This window comes from Prorops nasuta, unplaced genomic scaffold, assembly GCF_024137725.1.
Source record: "Prorops nasuta isolate Cenicafe-Biocafe unplaced genomic scaffold, Cenicafe_Pnas_1.2 PNAS00002, whole genome shotgun sequence".
NCBI lineage: Eukaryota > Metazoa > Arthropoda > Insecta > Hymenoptera > Bethylidae > Prorops > Prorops nasuta.
In genome coordinates, this window is record NW_027116799.1 from 7,268,286 (window position 1) to 7,287,915 (window position 19,630).

At 37.1% G+C, this 19,630-nt stretch overlaps 1 protein-coding gene across 1 annotated transcript in view; it reads right to left on the reverse strand.

The window, feature by feature from the left end:
* Positions 1–11,195: 11,195 nt before the first annotated feature.
* LOC136780581 (uncharacterized) overlaps positions 11,196–19,630 on the reverse strand; it is a 34,974-nt gene continuing 26,539 nt past the window's right edge. Inside the window, exon 4 of the mRNA XM_066739046.1 lies at positions 11,196–11,270. Coding sequence (XP_066595143.1) covers positions 11,196–11,270 — 75 coding nt within the window. The remainder of the gene's footprint in view (positions 11,271–19,630) is intronic.

Below are 19,630 nucleotides of genomic sequence, written 5' to 3' on the forward strand. Positions count from 1 at the left end.
AAACACGAATCAGTATCGATTCATCCCAGACCAAAACTTCATTGATAAAATAGCAGTCTTACCAGTCGGGATTGCGTGTACGATCGATACAGCTGGATCAAAAATTTGTATAGAATTAATTTCCAGGCATAAAACGAAGCTTTTTGCAAGTTTAATATCTCGAACGATGAAACGAAATTGAGTTATTAAGCGAATATCGCAGTTTCGATAAAAGTAAAAATGTTTAATCTCCAAATTACTCCATCTATATATACATATATACCAACGAGAGAATTGTCTCTGACGGAAAAATCGACGGACCCCATTTGATACTCGCGTATCGAGCAATCACCGTAAATATCGCGTTCTAATGGGAACAAGGAAAGAGAGAGAAATGTTTATTTCTCTCTGATTCGTGGAGCGATCGATTGTGGAAAGGCGGCTAACGATTTTATGAAAGATTTCAATCATCGCGTCGCTTTCCACTTTTGCAAATCAGATATAGGATTGCAGGGCTATCTAAAAATGAGTAATGGTCATTAGAGTAATTATCGGTCTGGAAGGAGATAAAACGTAACTATAGAAATTATCAGGACGGAAGAGCGAAATATACGTAATTATTACCCACTGGAGGTGTCGTTAATTCTGTTTAAACGATATCGGCCGAGTATCGCTTTACTTGCCGCGTTACTTGATATTGTCGAAGCACGAGACTTGTTTCGTAACATTGTCCGCGCCGAGGGTAAACGACGGGCCCTGTCCTATCCCTTTTCCTTATAACCTCTCGTGCAACCCGCTCCACTAATTCAATTAAGCCGAATAAACTCGTCAAATATTTGAACGAGCGGACTCTGCTCCCTTCAACAGAGCATTTTCACGTCAGAAATCGAGCCACCTGCGCGCGCGGCGGCTTATACCTTCCACGCTAAACACTCGAGCGTTGCAGCACAATTGAAATCTCGTTGTGCGGCGCGAGAAGAAAAAATGAATAACTTGCCGTGAGTTATTATGAAGTTTGCAGAAGGTAAACAAAAGAAAAGAGAAATATCGTAAGGAATAGCGGAGAAGCATAGCTTGATTTATCGTACTTCTATATCAAATTACGAAAGAGATTTACAACGTTACTAAAGAGAGTAATGAAACACGTGCGAAATACTAGATTACCAGCGTACATCGCACACGCGATATTCTCTCATGCAAAAAGTCCTTTGCATAACTTTGCTTTATTAACAATTCACTTTCTCAACGCGTCGCTCTTTTTCTTTTGAGAATCTCGCCCCCGTCTAATTCCTTGCATTCGATACACTGGCCTAGATTGGCGAACGACCGGAACCACTGATTTTTTTTTTTAAAGTGCTTAAATTTCAGCTTTAAAACAGAGCGAGTTATATCGACGCGTTTGCTTTAAATTTAATGCGAGGTATGCGTTGGAATTTGTTGACATTATGGAATGACGTAAGACGGCTCGAAACAATAAATAAATTTCCATTCTGACAAAAGTCACTCGGATTATTGCTTATCCAATATTTTGATAAATATATATATATATATATATATATACATATATGTCTTTTTGTCAATAGAATCTTTAATTCATTCTCACTATACAGTTTACCCCAAAGTTACATCGATGTAAGAGACTCTGTAAGGGAGTAACGAAAATTAAAGTAAAACAAATTTTCAACAGCAATTATTCCAACCGACGTCAAGAAAAAAAAACGATTTGTAAGTTTTCTGACTAAGCACGCCAATGATTAAAAACAATAAACAACACACGATTATACACTATGAAGGAACGAATATTGAATTTCCCATAAACAGCTCTAATTGATCTGCTTTTCTATAGAAATGTCCGAACGAAAGACGACGAGTACCGAGAAACACCAATCGAGGAGCGTCGGTAAAAAATTGTTTGTTATTTTAAAATTCCAAGAAATAGAACGTCGCTGCTGAATATTCATGGGAGTCGAAATCTTGAAAACAATATACGCGTTCATTCATAAATAGAGTTGAAAAAAGGACTGTGAACGTTGCTATTAAATATTCAATAGTAATTCTAAACGACTTGAAAAGTTGTTCTGTGTACGGTAACATAAACAAGTGAGTAACGCACACACACACTAAATACCATCCACGTCTCTGTTTACCTCACTGCACCGAGTCAAAGCATAAGAGAAGGAAACGGGGGATAGAAACAATTAAAACTGAAATCCGAAAGCAAGAAAATTGCAGAATGGTCTAACACGCGTGCACGTAGCGGGAAAAAATTAATTGGTAGCGCAGTGTGAGTACGTTATATACGATATAAATAAATATTTATGATAAAGTAACTTGAGTTAATTGGGTGTAACGAGGAAGAAGAGAATACAAGTGGTACACACTGGGGGGAAAAGTATAGAGGGACGCCTACTGATGTCACTATTTGTACACTGTTGTTAAAAGGGGAGGGGGTAAAGGTTGGCACGTGATACCGGGAGAATAAGAAGGAACGGAATAACAACAGAGAGAGAGAGAGAGAGAGTGGTGTATAAAAAAGAGAAAGAGAGAGAGAGAGAGAGAGAGAGAGAGGAAGGTACATAGAAGAGGAGAGAATTGGCTTTATTGTTGAGGAATGGTATGATCGGCCTGGGTCGGTACTCGGTACTCGGTTGGTTGTGTCTATGACTCTGGGGCTCTCGGGGAACAAGTGGATGATACTTATACCGTGTCAGTGTAGAGTATAGAGCGGTCGCACCACCCGTGGGGCCTCTTCCGAGTGGCTCGCCGAGACTCGGAACGCTGCGGTGGTCACGGAGCGTCTCGCTAGTTTGCTACACAACGCGAGGCGTCGCCAGTGAGCCTAGTGAGAGAGAGAGAGAGAGAGAGAGAGAGAGAGAGAGCCCAACCAAGAGAGTCGCGCGGCCGTTCACAGTTTCCAGCTCGCTGCGAGAGTCGAGCTTTCGTTCCTTTTAACGGGCTTTAACAACTTGTAACCGATACCTGTCCCCCTCGAGACGAGGGCCTTCAATGAAGGGTCCAAAATCGTCGCGCGAATATTCTATACGAGCTCAATGGGGGGCTCTCTTGCTATAATACTTGCCCCCCTCCTATTTTACCCTCAAGAGCATAAATCAGATACACCGGCGGCGATACTACCGCGCGTTACGGCAGGTAAAAGGGCGGGAATCCTCATCCCTATTGTATTTTGCTATGCGATCCTCGCTTCAATAGCTATCCTATGCACTCTCTGCGCGCGGCAAATCGTCTCTTCTTATACCCGTAAAATGTTTTGTCTCCGAGATGTTTCTTTCACGGAAAATGCTCAAGAAATTAGTTAGGAATTTATGGCTGCTTTTCTCCCTCCCTCCCCCCCCCTTTTCTCTCTCTCTCTCGTATTTTCGGTAAAGCGATACTAGCGGCTTTGCGACGGGCGTGGATTTTATTCAACTTGATAAAATCGTAAACATCCCCGCATTTTGGTGTATACCGAGTGGAAGGTGCGAATTGTTTATTTAGATTTAATGTTTGTAAGTTGCTTTAGCGTAACACGCGTAAAAGAGAGATTGTGCGAAACCAATTTCGTAATTGTAACGGTAAACGGTGAAAGGCAAAGGTACGTTTTAATTAATATATAAATAAGCTCGTGCGGTGTGGATTTGGAAAGAATGGAAAAACGAGGTTTCAATCGCTTGATTGTTATTGTCTGCATAGATTGTGCTATATTATTTATAAATTGCTCGAGACGTAGTATTGCGAAAACAATGTTTATATAACTGGAATGGTGTGGGTAGATAAACAATTTATTTTTACTTTGTTAGAGACTTTACAAAAAAAAGAAAATAACATAATATAATCCGTATCTTCGATCCACGTATACGTCATACATCCAAAGATATGCTATAGGATCTCTTGTTACTATTGATTTTTTTTATAAATAGTATAATCCTTCTACAAAAAAGATTTTTCGCAACAAAGTTTGGAGTGTCCAAGGGACGTTAAATATATTTTATAAACAATTAAAGTAATAAATTTTATATGAAAAACTAGTGATTAAAAAAAGGAAAATTGTTGGAAAATTCTTGCAGAATAGAATTTTTATTTTTTCTTAATTTCAATCTTCCCTCTCCTTTCTCGTGAGTATTCCGTAGTAATCCGAAAAACGAGTGTAAAAAAATGAAGAAAATGAGAGAAAGGAGGGAAACTGGTGGAGAAAATAGCCGTATATCCGAATTTTCTTCTTTTAGTCACAATCTTCTCTCTCTTCTTCGGAGTCTCGGGTTAGCGAGTAAGCCGACGTTGGTAATGCCACTGGAAACACCTGCCTCGTCGCTTTCGGCGATGGCTGCTTTCGGTTCCGCGTCGTTTAACTCAGGATTGTCTTAGCAGTGGGCTGAATTTTCCGAGCACCGTATACAAATTGCGCAAGAGCAAACTCGACCGGGAATCTCGAGAATTCGGCTGGCTAAGAATTTGCCGGAAAAATCGAACGTTCGACCTGATGGATTTTCCCGATAAAAAAGCCATAAGCGAGCGGGTAAAATGTTTATATCCGAAAGCGAGCGTTAAGAATTTTTCAAACGAACCTCTTAATATCATTAATTATCGCAGAATGAACGAGTAGACGAGTACCCCGGTCAAATGGAAAGAGATTTTTTACATGTAATCATTAAACGTTCGTCAAGATCCACGTTAAGCATATTTCATGACTTAATAACTCGTTTAAGGCAGAAAAAGCATTGGCAGTTATGCGCTCTTGGCAATATAATTAGTTAATTACCCACTATATTTCTTTACCACAGCCTCCTAAAAAACAGTAAACCGTTTCCATTTCGCGTACAATATCTCTACGCTATTCTTTCAGGCCTGTTTTTCGTATTGATAAATATAGTTACATAATGTTTTGTTTTTTAATATTATACACAAAACGCCCATAACATTTATCGAAACTTCCATTAACGTTACTTATCCGTTCTCGTAAAATTGACGGTGCTCAGTGTTAAAAACCGTGAGTGATACGAATAGAAACGATAAATGAACTGTTTTTTATCCAACTACACACACATACATATTCTGTAACATAAAAATGACGAAACTCCTCGCATATCCCCCACCCTGAAGAACTCTTACAATTTCGAGTACATTTAACTCTGTATAACGTATCTCTCGCATTTACCATTGTAATGGATCCAATAAAAATCGTCAATAATAAAAAGATTGCTCGTCTTTGGAGATTCTATAATTTAGACACTAAGGGATCGCTGATTAATTCTGATTTTTTGCAGATTGACAGTGATTCTGGCATGAATATTGCAGCGTGCATTATACCGAGCAGAAGTGATTTTTAGAAGCGTCGTGGATTTTCTGGATAAATTCTATAAGTGATTTTATTTCTATCCAATTACTGAATGATCGCACCGATGGACTGGAGGAGGGAGGGGGGGGGGGGGGAGCGCTTCAGTATCGTTCTATTATTACTGGCGTGACATTCCGCGTATCGTTTATATTTAATCCGTCTGTGTTTAACGTTTCATCTCGAGACTCTACACACACACACATTAAAGAGATATTTGCTCTCGAGACTTATACATCATAACGAGCATCGCAGGAGGATAAATGATAGGTGGAATATTAAAGGCGGAACGAAAATAATAATAATTTTTGAGTGTAGCTCTTGTTAGACCCATACGGTATATATATATATATATATATACACACAAGAGAGAGTTTAAGATTCCTCGCGCAAGTTTCGACTGACAAAGGCCACAAGTTTTCTGCTTAGAACGATCAGTTAGGTTGTCAATCAGCCAGGAAACAGATAAGAAGAAATCACACGACTCGCGAGTTCAATTGCCAGTGGTTCGTTCCCCTCTTGCCTGCACTGCTCTCTCAATTATGCCAACTTTGTTTCGCTTCGTTTTTCCAAGCACTGATCGTTCCTATATATATGTATATAGAAATAACCCTTTTCGTTGTTCTAAATTTCTCGTTTTTTTAAACATGCTATATATATATATCTATAGGGACAATCGCATTTTCCACAAATCATTAAGGAACTTTATTCCGGCCTAAATACACCGGTTAATCGCGTCCCTCTATAATTATGCGATTGATTACGATTATAAAAGCGTGGCAACGGGCGGTTTTACAGCTTCCGAGAAAAGTTCAAGCGCGGGTTTCGAATCATTAATGCTTAATCAACTGCGAATGGGAGTGTACACACTGGTTGGAACGAGATCACCGGCGGAAACAGCAGGTGATTTTAGCTCTCCGTTTCGCGTTGGCCTCTGTTTTCAGCACGAGGGAAGAGAATTTTTTAGTTTTTCGCGTAACGAGCGTTGCGTGCGACGAGTTTATGTACGATTCGGGTCGCTCTTATTTCTTGTCGAGTTAAGATTCGACGGGAAGCGATCCCTCGTGAATCGTGGTTAGTTTCCTGTAAATAAAAGCCAGTAACGTAACGCACGATACGTTTGGAGATAAGTGACGCGAGTCTCGAGGAGTTTCGATTAAAGATTCGTGTACGTTCGCTTCGGTGATTGGAATTTTTGTGGGAGGAAAAAAATTAAGTAGTGAGATATAATGGAGGGGGGGGGGGGGTACACTGATCAAGTATATTTATGGATTTGAAATATTTCTCTTATTACTTTCTCTCTCTCTCTCTTTTAATTCGGTCGCCTTTACTCCTTAATGAATTAATATACCAATCAAAAATAATACCTGTGTGAAGTTAGCACCCCAAATGTTCAAAATGTAAAAAAATTTAAACAACTCTAGTAACACCTGGACAAGTTCTACAGTCCCTTGCAATTTTTCAAAAAAGTTCTGCAGTTTGAACTCGAAAAACTATAAGAAGATGATTCAGGGTGCCAACTTCACGTTCTCTAATATTCAAGCGCTAATATACTTTAAACTAAAAGTTCTATCGATAAAATCTATTAGACATATAGTTATAGAACTTTTTGGGGTGCCATCAGAACTCTAGTTAAATATCAAAAATTTAAAAAAAATTTTGTTTTTATTTTTTTAGTTAAATTTTTTTTTAATTTTCGATTTTTAACTAGAGTTCTGATGGCACCCTAAAGAGTTCTATAACTATATGTCTAATAAATTTTATCGATAGGACTTTTAGTTTAAAGGATACAAGCGTTTGAAGATTAGAGAACGTGAAGTTGGCACCCCAAATCATTTTTTATAGTTTTTCAAGTTGAATCTGCAGAACTTTTTTGAAAAATAGGAAAGAACTGTAAAACTTGTCGGGGTGCTACTAGAACTGTTTACTTTTTTCCATTTTAAAAATTTGGGTTGCTAACTTGACACTGGTAAAAATAATCCATAACGAATCGTTTATTTTCTTGCAAATAAAAAGTAGCAAAGTAACGCACGTTACGATTGGAGATAAATGACATGGGTCGAAAATTCTTACAAAGATTTTTAGTGCGTGTTTGGAAATTTTACAAAGGAAGAAGAAAAGGTTAGTTTTTTTAAGAAAAAAAAGGGGGGGGAAGAGATCAATTGGATTTGTAATTCTCTCTCCCTCTCTCTCCCAGTTACCCGACGTAAACTCGACGTTGTCTCGTTTCCTGCTGCACAACTCGCCAGATAATAGTATCGCACGGGAGCTTGAAAAAATGTCTACCAACCAACGCGATTGTGCTAGCTGCGCACTGTCCGTTGCAGATTCCAGCAAGGTTAAGCTCGTTCCAAAACAAATCGTTAAAAATAGTCGTACATCGCTCCGTTCCAATTCGGCGAAATTTCAATAAACAGAAACTCGAACGGGGAACGCCCAGTGTTTTCTTCTTAGATTCGGTGAAGATTCGTGCGAAACAACACAATGGAGGATCGCTCTACGTTGTATGTATACATTTCGTCGAAGATACAAGCTCGAGTACGACAAAAAAATGCCTTCGATTGGTTGTGTAATTTTCCAGCAAGAGTTATAAATTTGCGTGGATTCGATCGTGAAAACAATTGAAGACAGTGCCCTCTGACTCGCGTTCTCAGCCAATCGGAAGTCGAATATCGACGGACCAATCAGATGCACGACCAATCAGCGTCGAGCATTATCGCGGTCGTAGCACGTGCTCGAAACAATCGAAACTCGTACGCACGCTATTTGCACACTTATCAATCGCGTGGCGGTGAAAGTGCGTTATTTACCAAAATAATCGTGTTATTTACCAACGCTCTTGAAATTGGTCGAATTTGCTTGTACACGCGAAATTCCCGATGAGAAACGCGAGTGGAAGAATTGCGTAAGCGAAGGTGGTGTCTGTCGAGCGAGTTTTTATCGCTGGCTGAAAACTCTATTTCTTAACCGGTCCTCCCATATAAGTACACGCTAACGCTGCTCTTTAATTCAATCTGCTTAATGAGAATCCTAATCCCCCCCCCTCCTCCTCCTCAGAATCTTCTCTCACACTAAACTTATTCCAATCGGAAAATTCTCATCTAAGAAATTCTATTCTCGCGTGAATCGATTAAGAGGCATTCTTTTTAGTCGCTTAACGTTTCTCGTAAAGTGTTTTGCGTTAACGAATCTTTAAATTTCTACGAATGTCCAGAGTCGAGTCTCTGAAGTATTTTTATATCCAGGTTTCTTTGAATCGAGATTACGAGATTTTTCTGTGTAACGTGGGTATAGAAGAGATTTCGTGTTATTTGACTACAGCACTGTTGAATATAACAAGATTGTATATATATATCGTTTAACTTAAGCATTAAAAGTAAACGAGATTCATTGAGAAAAATGAGGTTTATAACGGTTAATTGAAGTGTAATTATTGCAATAAAGGGAAAACGACTTTTAACGCGCTACGTCGTTATGTGTGTGAACCCACCTTAATGCTGTTCTACATGTGTGTTCATACTTTGCAGAAGACTCCTGCATGTGGTATAAACTTAGCTGTGGTTATGCTCTGGTGAAATTAAAATTCTATTTGGCGAATGTTGGTCCGAGGATAATTTGGGACTGCTGCTGCGGGGAATCCCCCACCGAATAATTCAGACAGAGTGTGTCTGAAACTAGCGATGGAGTTACGAGTACCAATTCTACAATTTTCGACCGAAAAAAATGCAAACTTTCCTTTAATTTGAACTTTAAACAAGACGACACACTGAAGACACTGTGGAACATAAATATAAAAGTAGGAAACTAATTATTTCATTAATTTTATTATAAAAGTATCAATTTTAAAAAAAAAATCACCTTAAAAATTCTTTACTAAATAATTCAAATCAAACATTTCAAACTATTGTAAGAGTTACGAGCTCCAATCCTACAATACTCGCGCAAGAAAAAAAAGCAACCTTCCCTTCACTCCGAACTTTAGCCAAGACCTCACTCTAAAAACACTACAGAACATATAAACAAACCCAAGAAATGATCAATCTCCACAACTACGCAAGATATATAAATATTTCACACGAAACCTTTTCATACTTCCTTTCCATTAACACTAAAAAAAAAGCATAACAAAAACATTACTATCCCCATACATTTACCAAGAGAAACAAATTTTAACGTTCCACGACTCTCGTCCCTGGGGTTTCAAGCAAACCCCACCCGTACGAATAATGAAGTAACGCTCGATAAAAAAAACAACGACTAGTATCCACAGGTTTTTGTCACTTAAACTCGGTCATAAAGCAAATGAACAGCGTCGTAAATAAAAAGAAAGAAAGAAAAAAAAGGAGGTAGAAGGGTTAGCCTCGGGGCACACGGATCAATTGGTGCTTGGAAGCAGAAGAATGAAGAAGCATTAATGAGTAGCGAAGAAGCAGCAGCGGAACGAGACGAGACGAGACGAGACGAGTCAGACGGACTCGAATCGAGTTTGTTTCACGCGTTTCCACACACACGCGCGCGCTGCTGCGGGTCTCGGCTTGTGGCGGTTATATACGACGCCACGCGAGGACTCGCGGACGGCCTGTGACGCGCCTCGAGTACAACTGATGACGTCACAGGCGTAAACAGCGGCTCTCGGAGTCTACGTCTACGGGAGAGCTCGTGGAACAACGCGGGCGCGCGCGCGCGTGTGTGTGTGGAGCGAGTCGCGTGCACGCACGGCCGTGATGCGCCTAATGACGTAATTCGATCGTGGAATTAGCTTCATGAGAACGGAACTGCTCCCGAGAGAGAAGCACAACCTCTAACGATTCACAAATAATAAATCATTAGAGCGTTTGAAAATTGCTATAATTTAGAGCGCGGTGATCCACTATCATTCGATCTCCACTGAAATTTCTGGCGAATTTACATTTCCTCTCTTGCTTTTTCCGCTTGTTTTACTTTTGCTTCATTTGCGTTAAATCATTCTACATATATATATATATGTATGTCGGATAAATGTAAGTAGTTAAACTAGGTACGTCAGAGACCGCGTTAAAGGTCCTAATGAATCTTGGTCGTGTCCCTGGAGAGATATTACACGTGTGGTAGTGAATTTACATCGAGTATTACATAAAACGTTTGTGCATCGGTCTCTGCAAATATAGCCTACCTACGTTTACTTTACGCGTGGGTCAGAGCCTCGAACCAGCACTTATGGAGAGAAACAAACTTTGTCGTATATATATAGGATATTGTCTATGTGCTTTAAAAGCTCATCAGGGATTGGTTTACTCTTTATTCAAGCAAAATATTGGATCCCCACCATTAATATTTTAAATATATGTTATGACTATCAATGATTAGTTTGTAAAATTGTAACAATAATCAGCCTATTGTTCATTGAAGCAAAATATTAGTTCGCTACTAATAATATTGTAAATATATATATATATATATATATATATTATTAAAAATTGTCAACGTTTGTGTAATAAAAATTGAATTAGATTTGTTCTATCAGTAATTAGTTTGTAATAGCCGTAACAATGATTCTATAAATGATTAATTAGTTTGTAATAATTGTGACAATAATGAACCTGCTGTTTATTAAAACGGAATATTGTAATTCGTTACTAATAATATTGTAAACACACACATTCTTAAAAAATGTTCAGCATCTCTATTTGTAATAGATGATGCACGAGACTCGTTCCATCAGCGATTAGTTTGTAATAGCTGTGACAATAATGTTACGGATGTTGTTTGGTCGTCGGTGGAAAGAGTGTTGAGAGATAGCGAGGTAAGCGAAGCAAAAGTTGCGAGGCCATAATTGGAAGAAGCAGGTAGGTACCTACCATTTATATTGCACCTTGTGCAGTTAAAGGCGTTTTCTAATCGCACCGGTTCATCTTGCTCCCCAGTGTAAAACTCGTTCCATAACTTGCTGTGACAAGTATTGTACAAGAGTGAAGACAGAGTCCTGTGTAAATTATACACTATGTGTGTGTGCGAACTAATGCTAGTTACATTGACAACTCATTACTATTGCTAATTACGTTAATCAGAAAACTTTTGTTCCCACTACGGAGTAATGCAAGGAAAAGCTTGTTGCAATCTTTCGTAAATATTGTGTAACAAAATTGTATCTCTTCAATCTTTAAAAATGAATAAAATTTTACGTTTAGTTCTTAATCTTGTTAAGTGGATTTTTGTATGCAGCAAATGCTAGTTACATCAAACATTTATCTCTAATGCTAATTACTATGTTAATTAGCCAATTTTTATTCCACTCTAAGGCGATACAAAAAAGAAACCTCGTTCCATTCTTGAAGAATATTGGGACAGCATTATCATTATTACAAATCGCACCGATTTATCTTGCTCTAGATTGTACCACTCCGTCCTCGGAAAGGTTATATGAAAACAATTGATATTTTAAATTTTCAAAGATAAATAAAATTCTGCTTTCAGCCTATAATCTTATTAAACAGATTCATGTATATAATAAACTTACATCAAACATTTATCCCGAGATTTATCCCTATTGTTAATTACTTTAATCTGCCATTCTTTTCCACTCTAAGACGATAAAAAAAAACCTTGTTCCATTCTTGAAAAATATTGAGACAGTACAATCGTTATTACAAATACTATAAGATTCCTAAGAGTTAACGAGGAAAAGAGAATGGGTATGTTGAGTGGAATAACAGAGAGAAATACGAGGCTGGGCTCACAGAGAGTTGTAAAGAGGCAGTTTGAACGCTACATTGTTTATCGTGATAATTATATCAATGGCATTTGGTTGCTAATTATAGCCAGCACTACATCGAGAAGTCTTGCCAAGCTTCGATCACATTTATGCATATATAATGCATGCACACGAACATTTACTTACAGCAGATCACAATGCAGTAATAACACGTTCATTCATTCACTTCACCCACCATCCCAATCAGATTATCAGCGATATATTTTAATCGGACGATTGTTCGCTCTGCGATATTAAGATCTTTATCGAACTTGCGGATAGAATGATTCTCCACGTTAAGACTGCGGTTATTATTGATCAATGGGTCTGCCTGCGCAAATTATTATCACTGCTGGATATAATTCCCAGCAATCTGTCCCATTTAAAACGCGTGCAATTGTATTTTTGTTGCCATGGTAACTGGAATTGTAGGAAAGAGTGGGTTCTGGTGGGAATGAAGAAATAAATTAGCAGTGTTCTTGGATACATTTATCGTCGAGCGAAACTTTGTTATCGTTACAACTGCAGTGTAATAACGTGACGCTGGTTAAGGAACAAGAGAATCAAGAAAAATAAGAGAAAACATTACGAGGTTTGCAACAATGTGTAAAAATGAAACGATGCAACAAAGTGTAATATAATAATAATAACAAGTTGCCGTGGTAACTGGACTTGTAGGAAAGAATAGTTTCCGATGAAGATGAAGAAAAATATTAGCACTGCGTGTGCTTGGATAAATCTATCAGCGAGCACAACCTCGTTATCCTTACAACAACTATGTAACAACATGACACAGTCAGAAGAAAATACACCAAGTAAATACAACAGTGTATTGTAACGAAACACAATACAACAAAGTGTAATATAATAACAATAACCAGTTGCCATGGTAATTGGAATTATACGAAAGAATAGTTTCTGATGAAGATAAAGAAAAATATTAGCACTGTGTGTGCTCGGATAAATCAATCAGCGAGCAAAACCTCGTTATCGTTACAACAGCGATGTAACAACATGACACAGTGAGGAGAAGAAGAAAACGCAGCAAGTAAATACAACAGCGTATAATATATAACGAAACAATGCACACAACAAAGATTAATATATTAGTAATAAAACAATTACAGCGTTACAATGGTGCGTTTAGCGCGAAAGAACGAGGCACGTTTGGAGCAGCGTTCGTTCACGTTTCTTTCTCGTCTTATCTAAATATCGCGCATGCCAGCTTACCAAATTACGTTTCATAACAATACGCCTCGTTAAACTCGATTGCGCAATGCTAAACACTCCGTTGGCCCGACAATGAAATTCCGAAAATATAGTATAATTAAGCGTGAATAATTGTGAACCGCTAGGAGGAATTATCGGCTCTTAATATTGCCGCGGAGAGTAAACAGTTTCGCTAATTTGCGGCTATTCAACGACGACGAGGCTCGTCGATAAACCATCAAAATAGTCGTTGCTCACTTTTTCTTTGATCGACCGACCCAAACGATTAATGTTGATCGTATAATTATACGGATTAGAGAGCTCGATAATATACTTTATTTATCGAACAACCACTGAATAATACGGTTTATCGTTACATAAAATGCGTGCACGGAGTTAAATGGCGGGAAAAGGTAAAAAAAAAACTCGTTGGAAAAAAGATAATCTCGTTCGGATTGAGCGATAATTTCTATAATCACAGTATAAAGGGGGGGGGGAGGGGTGGAAAAAATAAATCCACAGTTTTTGACGCTAATTTCCACTGGAAAATATAGTTAAACCATATATAGCGATATATTATTATAGCGAAAAGAGAAACAAGGACCAATTAAATCCGATGAAAATTTAACGCAGACGAGAAGACGATAAGCGCTAGTGTCGAGATGGTTCGAAGCAGAGTTCCACGGCTAATCGTGATTCACGTGCTCTGTATAAGAATAAAATTATTGAGAGAGGCTATATCACGTACACAAATAAGTGCCGCGGTATATATATATATATATATAGATTCGTGAGGGAAATGGAGGCTAACGATCTTTGCTCTTGTTAAGTATTAATCAAATCACGGTTACGCAAGCAGATAACGATCCTAGCTAATTGAATTATTGATTGCAATATTTAGGATCCGTTGCACAAAAGAGAGCGGTATTTACTTGTGCGCGTCTCTGCCCTTTGACACTGATAGCGTCGCTTTTCTGTGTGTTCGCCTTAGGAAAATCTTTATTACGCACACACACGAATTAAGAGGATCTCCGAGCGTTGCGCGACACAATCGCGTTAAAGCAGATTTCGTTTTATTCTCCTCGTCGTCTCTATATATACATTGAGAATTAACTTTTCAGACCGCTGTTAATTTACGGAGCGGATAAAATATTTGAAAATTCTACAACAGTTTTGGTCGAGTAAGATCGTCTAATAGACTCTCATTGACGTCATCGCTAAATCCACATTCCTCTCCCGGTGGATTGGAGCGAGACGAAAATTTTCAGTCGTTCCTATATATTCCGGTTAATCCAATATTCACGCATTAAAATGCCATTTCTATTTTCAATATTTATCTTCCTGTAGGTTGATAAAAAACAAAGCGGTCTTGTTCTCTCCATCGATTTCATCGTTCATTTACGGACTTTCCTTCGTGTCTGAACACTCCGTTAGAATCCAAATCGAACGCTTCTGCGAAACTTTCGGATTTGAAGAAAATTCGTTTTTTTTTTCTTCTTTTTTGCGTATGAGCGTTCTCCACTTATCAATGGTTTAAGAGGTTTTTTTATAAGCTAAAAGGCTGTTAATGTATTATCGCGTTGTATAATTCTGCGAAATGCCAATTTTATTCTAAGAACTTGCCATTTTTTCACTCCTGTGCTATCGATATGGACGTGGCAAGTTTTGCACGAGTCTCGAGAATCGGGGCGCGAGTCGATTTGTATATTTTCTCATCTTATTTGCTTTATAGTATAGAAAAATCACTAACGCGTTGAAATGTGCTTGATGGGGTTTTTTGAACGTTCGGGTAAATTGTGGGATACCTTGTAATCGTATATATATATATATATATATATTCTTCCTATATACACAATAATGAAAATATGTTGAAAATGATATGTAGACATGTGTAACAGTATTCTTGGGTAATTTTACAACGGATAAGCAAAATTTCTCAAGCTTCTATTACAGATCTCTAAAAGTATATTCGACTAATAAAATGAGCTGTATGAGAAAGATTTTCTTTTATTTTTTCCATTTTTTTTTTTATTAAAGTAAAGATTTCCTAATAATAATAATAAATACGTACAAATTTTGAATGATAAATATAATTAACTCTTAGATCATTTTACAATGAATTAATAAAAATTGCTCAAGTTCCTATTACAGATTTTTAAAAGCACATATTCGACTAATGAAATAAACTGCGTAAGAGATTTTGTTTAATTTACAAATTTTTTTATCTGTATATATTTATTATATATACTTTCTTTTATTAAGCATTTCAGATCACATATATAGGTCTATAAATTTTTTATTTACGTAGAGATTTTCCAATAGCAATAATAAATATATACATTTGAAGGATGATAAATATAATTTATGCTTGAATAATTTTACAACGGATTAATAAACTTTCTCGATAGAAAAGCTGCCATTTCGTGATCAAAAACGATCCTTTTTAAATGTAAACACAAGTGTATAAAACATTTCTTATTACATTTTTGACATCAAGTTTTTATAACACGTGTGGAAAAAATTGCTTTCGACCAATAAAATAAACAATGGAAAGACGAAGGAATCGTCATTCGGAAAGTTTCATCAAATTTTGATTTCGGTGGAGATTTTTGAGCCGCGCTCCGTGGAAGAACGTATATTTGGAAGTTGATAAATATAGTTGGCTCCTGATAAGAAATTTTACGAACGTCCGGCCTTGTTCGGCGCGACGTTTTCCGGCGAAAACTTGGCAGTCTTTGAAGAAAACGATAGTTACTCCGCTTTTAACGAGCCTCGTGTGCTATTGCAAATTATTCTTATAATATATATATATATATATACAAAAAATTTCAAATTAAGCAGCAATTGAAAACATGCGACGATAGTTGCGGTAAAAAAACGAATTAATCAGATTTATAGCACTCTCGCGTCATTCGTCTCTCGGCCAACGACGAGAGGACAAAGATCTCCACAAGGAACCGACTCCCATTCATCCACAACAATAGAAAGGAATGCACCCATATCATTACTCATTTTTAATGAATTTTTCATAAATTCGTCCCGTCGAAAAAAATGCAAAATTATCTGCTGCTTCGATAATAAAACAAAAAACACAGTGATAACGATAAAAGTTTGAAATTGCAACCTGGTAAAAAGGAAATTCGTGTTCTTATTAATATACCGTGTTAACGACGACAGCTCATGCTTATTTACGAATTTCTGTGCTACTTTTTCGTCCTCCAATTTGTTCGATCGATACTTCCCGTTTCGTGCTATTTAAACCCACACAGACACACACACACACACACACACAGATCGTCTTTTCAGTATCGTTGGAAATTCAACCACGATTCTTTAAGATTATATTGTTCATCCGCTGGTCTCGATAATAAAAAGAAAAATATACATATATATGCGAATAAATAAATGAGAATTATTGAGGGGATAGGTTGTTGAAAAAAAAAACACGTGCTTAGGTTTTCCTCGTGCGAGATAATAATGAACCTGGCAGGAGGGAATTTCTTCATTTTTATTATAAATTTAATTCTGACACGTGTCGTGTTTTCATTCACATCATTCAAAAATTAATCACGATTCTTCAAGATTATATTACCCATCTGATGTGTTCGATAACAAAAAAAATACACAATACATAAATAAACTAGAATTATTGAGATACATTATTAGAAAAAAAAAAACATATTAAGTCTTTTCTCGTGTAACAGAATAGTGGGCCTAACACAAGAAAATTCCTTCATTCTTGTCATAAATTTAATTCAGTCACGTGTCGTCTCTTCACTAATCATTAAAAATGAAATCACGATCCTCCATATTCATCAGCTGTTTTAAAAATAACAACAAGAAAAATAAACAAAAATAATTAGCATGGGTGGTGAAACAAAAAACACGTGCTTAGGCTTTCCTCGAGCGAGATAACAGTGAGGCTGTCAGGGGAGAATTCCTTCATTTTGATCGTAAATTTAATTCCGCCTCGTGTCGTACTTTGGCAGTGACACGAACGCATAAATAGGAATTATTCATGAAAGCGAGTGCGCTCTCTGACGGCACGTAAAAAATTATGGACCCAGTTTGCGAGGCCGACACACACACACACACACACACACACTAAAAGACACTCTCCGAGAGTCAGACAATCGTATCGACCGTTAATATTCGAGGATGCTGGAGTAATAATGAAGTCTGTTACAATCCTAGACTGCGCTGAATTCCCACACACACACACACACACACACAGAGCAGCAGCCAATCTCATTTACGTCGCTTCTCAGAATGGAACCTCCGGTTCGTGGTAGTGTGTCGCGTGTGGTATACATTATACAAGCGTCGCGTTGTAAATACGTGTCAACACAGACGCGAGCACACACGCGTACAGGGAGTTCCAATAAAACTAGAGTATCGGAAATCAATTCGTCTGTATTACTCGAGCGATAATTTATCCGATAATTCCATCGTCGAATTCTCGCTATATACTTTCAATCGTCCTATAAAATCTAAAAACAACCTTTCCCATACATCCACCACCGCGTTTAACCCACCACCGAACACTCTCCTATAACCGAGGAGAGGTGCAACGATAACAAAAACTCTATTCTCCCGATCATATCGACCATTCCATTCCGTTTTCTCAATAGTTCCACTGGATTTCCTAGGATGCTTATGCGACTCACTCTACAAAGCTTTAATCAATTCTTTCTTCATCGCTCTCTTATCGTTACAAGTTATGTGTATAGGACTCTTCGGCTTTGCTAAACAATTGCACTTTTTTTAGAAAAGCTGCTTCAAGCAGATATTTTCCAGTTTATTGGAAGATTCTTAGGGAGCACTGGTAAATGGACAATTATGAGCTTTCGTTCTTGAACTGTCATTATTTCTGCGGAGGAATTAAGGGTTTTTTTGTCTAATTAATTCTTTTATTTATTTTTGTATTACTTCATGTATTTTATTCGAGTTTGGTTATTGGTACTTGGAATTTTTTCAAGCAGTTTCGTAGAGATTAATTGTTTATTTGTGATTGTACAGAAGAAATGGTTGAAATTAAACAATTATGAGGTTTCGTAAAATTTTATAGTTGATTAGGTTTATTGAGAAATTAACGTTGTTTTTAAACATTAATAAATCCTTTATTCATCGGAGGTTTACGTCACGCGTTATATTGGTAAACAATTAGAGTTTTTTAGAAGCAGTTTCGTCGACAGGGATACTATATAGTCTGTCGCAAGATTAGAGAAGAAATGCTATAGAAATTAAACAATTATGAAGTTCCATAAAATTTTACCATTGATTGCGTTTATCGAGAAATTAACGTTGCTTTTAAAAATTAATCAATTCTTTGTTCACCGTTCTAGTAAATAGCAGCGTTGTTCAGCTTTGGTAAACAATTAAAAATTTTTTAAACGCAGCCTCATCGAGAGAAATACTATTTTATTACACGATTACAGAAGAAATATTGCAAAATACAAAACGATGAGGATTTATATAAAAAAAAAAAAAAAAACATTCATCACATTTTCCAGGAAACTAACGTTACTATTAAAAATTAATAAATTCTTTGTTCACCGTTCTACTAAATAGCAGCGTTGTTCAGCTTTGGTAAACAATTAAAAATTGTTTAAACGCAGTCTCATCGAGAGAAATACAATTTTATTACACGATTACAAAAGAAATATTGCAAAATAAAAAACGAAGAGGTTTTATAAAAAAAAACCATTCATAGCATTTACCAAGAAATTAACATTACTATTAAAAATTAATAGTCTCTATTGATCGCCTTATAACCGGTGTATGTGTGTGTGTGTACGCGTTACACAGGAACCCTATTCAGCTCTGGTAAACAATTAGAATTTTTCCGAAGCACGTTCATCGAGAAATACCACTATATAATTCATCAAAGAGGAATACACTAGGAATTCCGGAAACCTGACAAAGACAAAGTTCATAAAAAAAAGATCAGTCATTGATCGCACCTAGCGAGAAATTAACGGTATCTTTAAGGTGCAGATAAGAGCAGTTTCCCTCTTGGCGCAACACATTTGACATTTATAATGAATTAAGCATTGTGCTCTCGTGGAATGTTAGAAATGAAAAGGAAACTTGTTGAGCCTGTGGTATTAAGAAAATAATAAAATATCGTTTTGAAACGAAAACACGGAGAACCTCGAGAGTTAAAAGGATCACAGATCTCGCAATAATTTTCCATTCATCACGCCTACTGCTGAATTAACATATTATCACCGGGACTGGCCAATAGGATCGAGTATACCCACGCAGAAAAAATAACGAAGATACGATGAAATATCGCGTACAGCCGAGCGTAGTAATACGTGAGCGTGTTCGATTAGAAATAATACTAAGGTAAACATCTCGATTATATTATTATCGATATT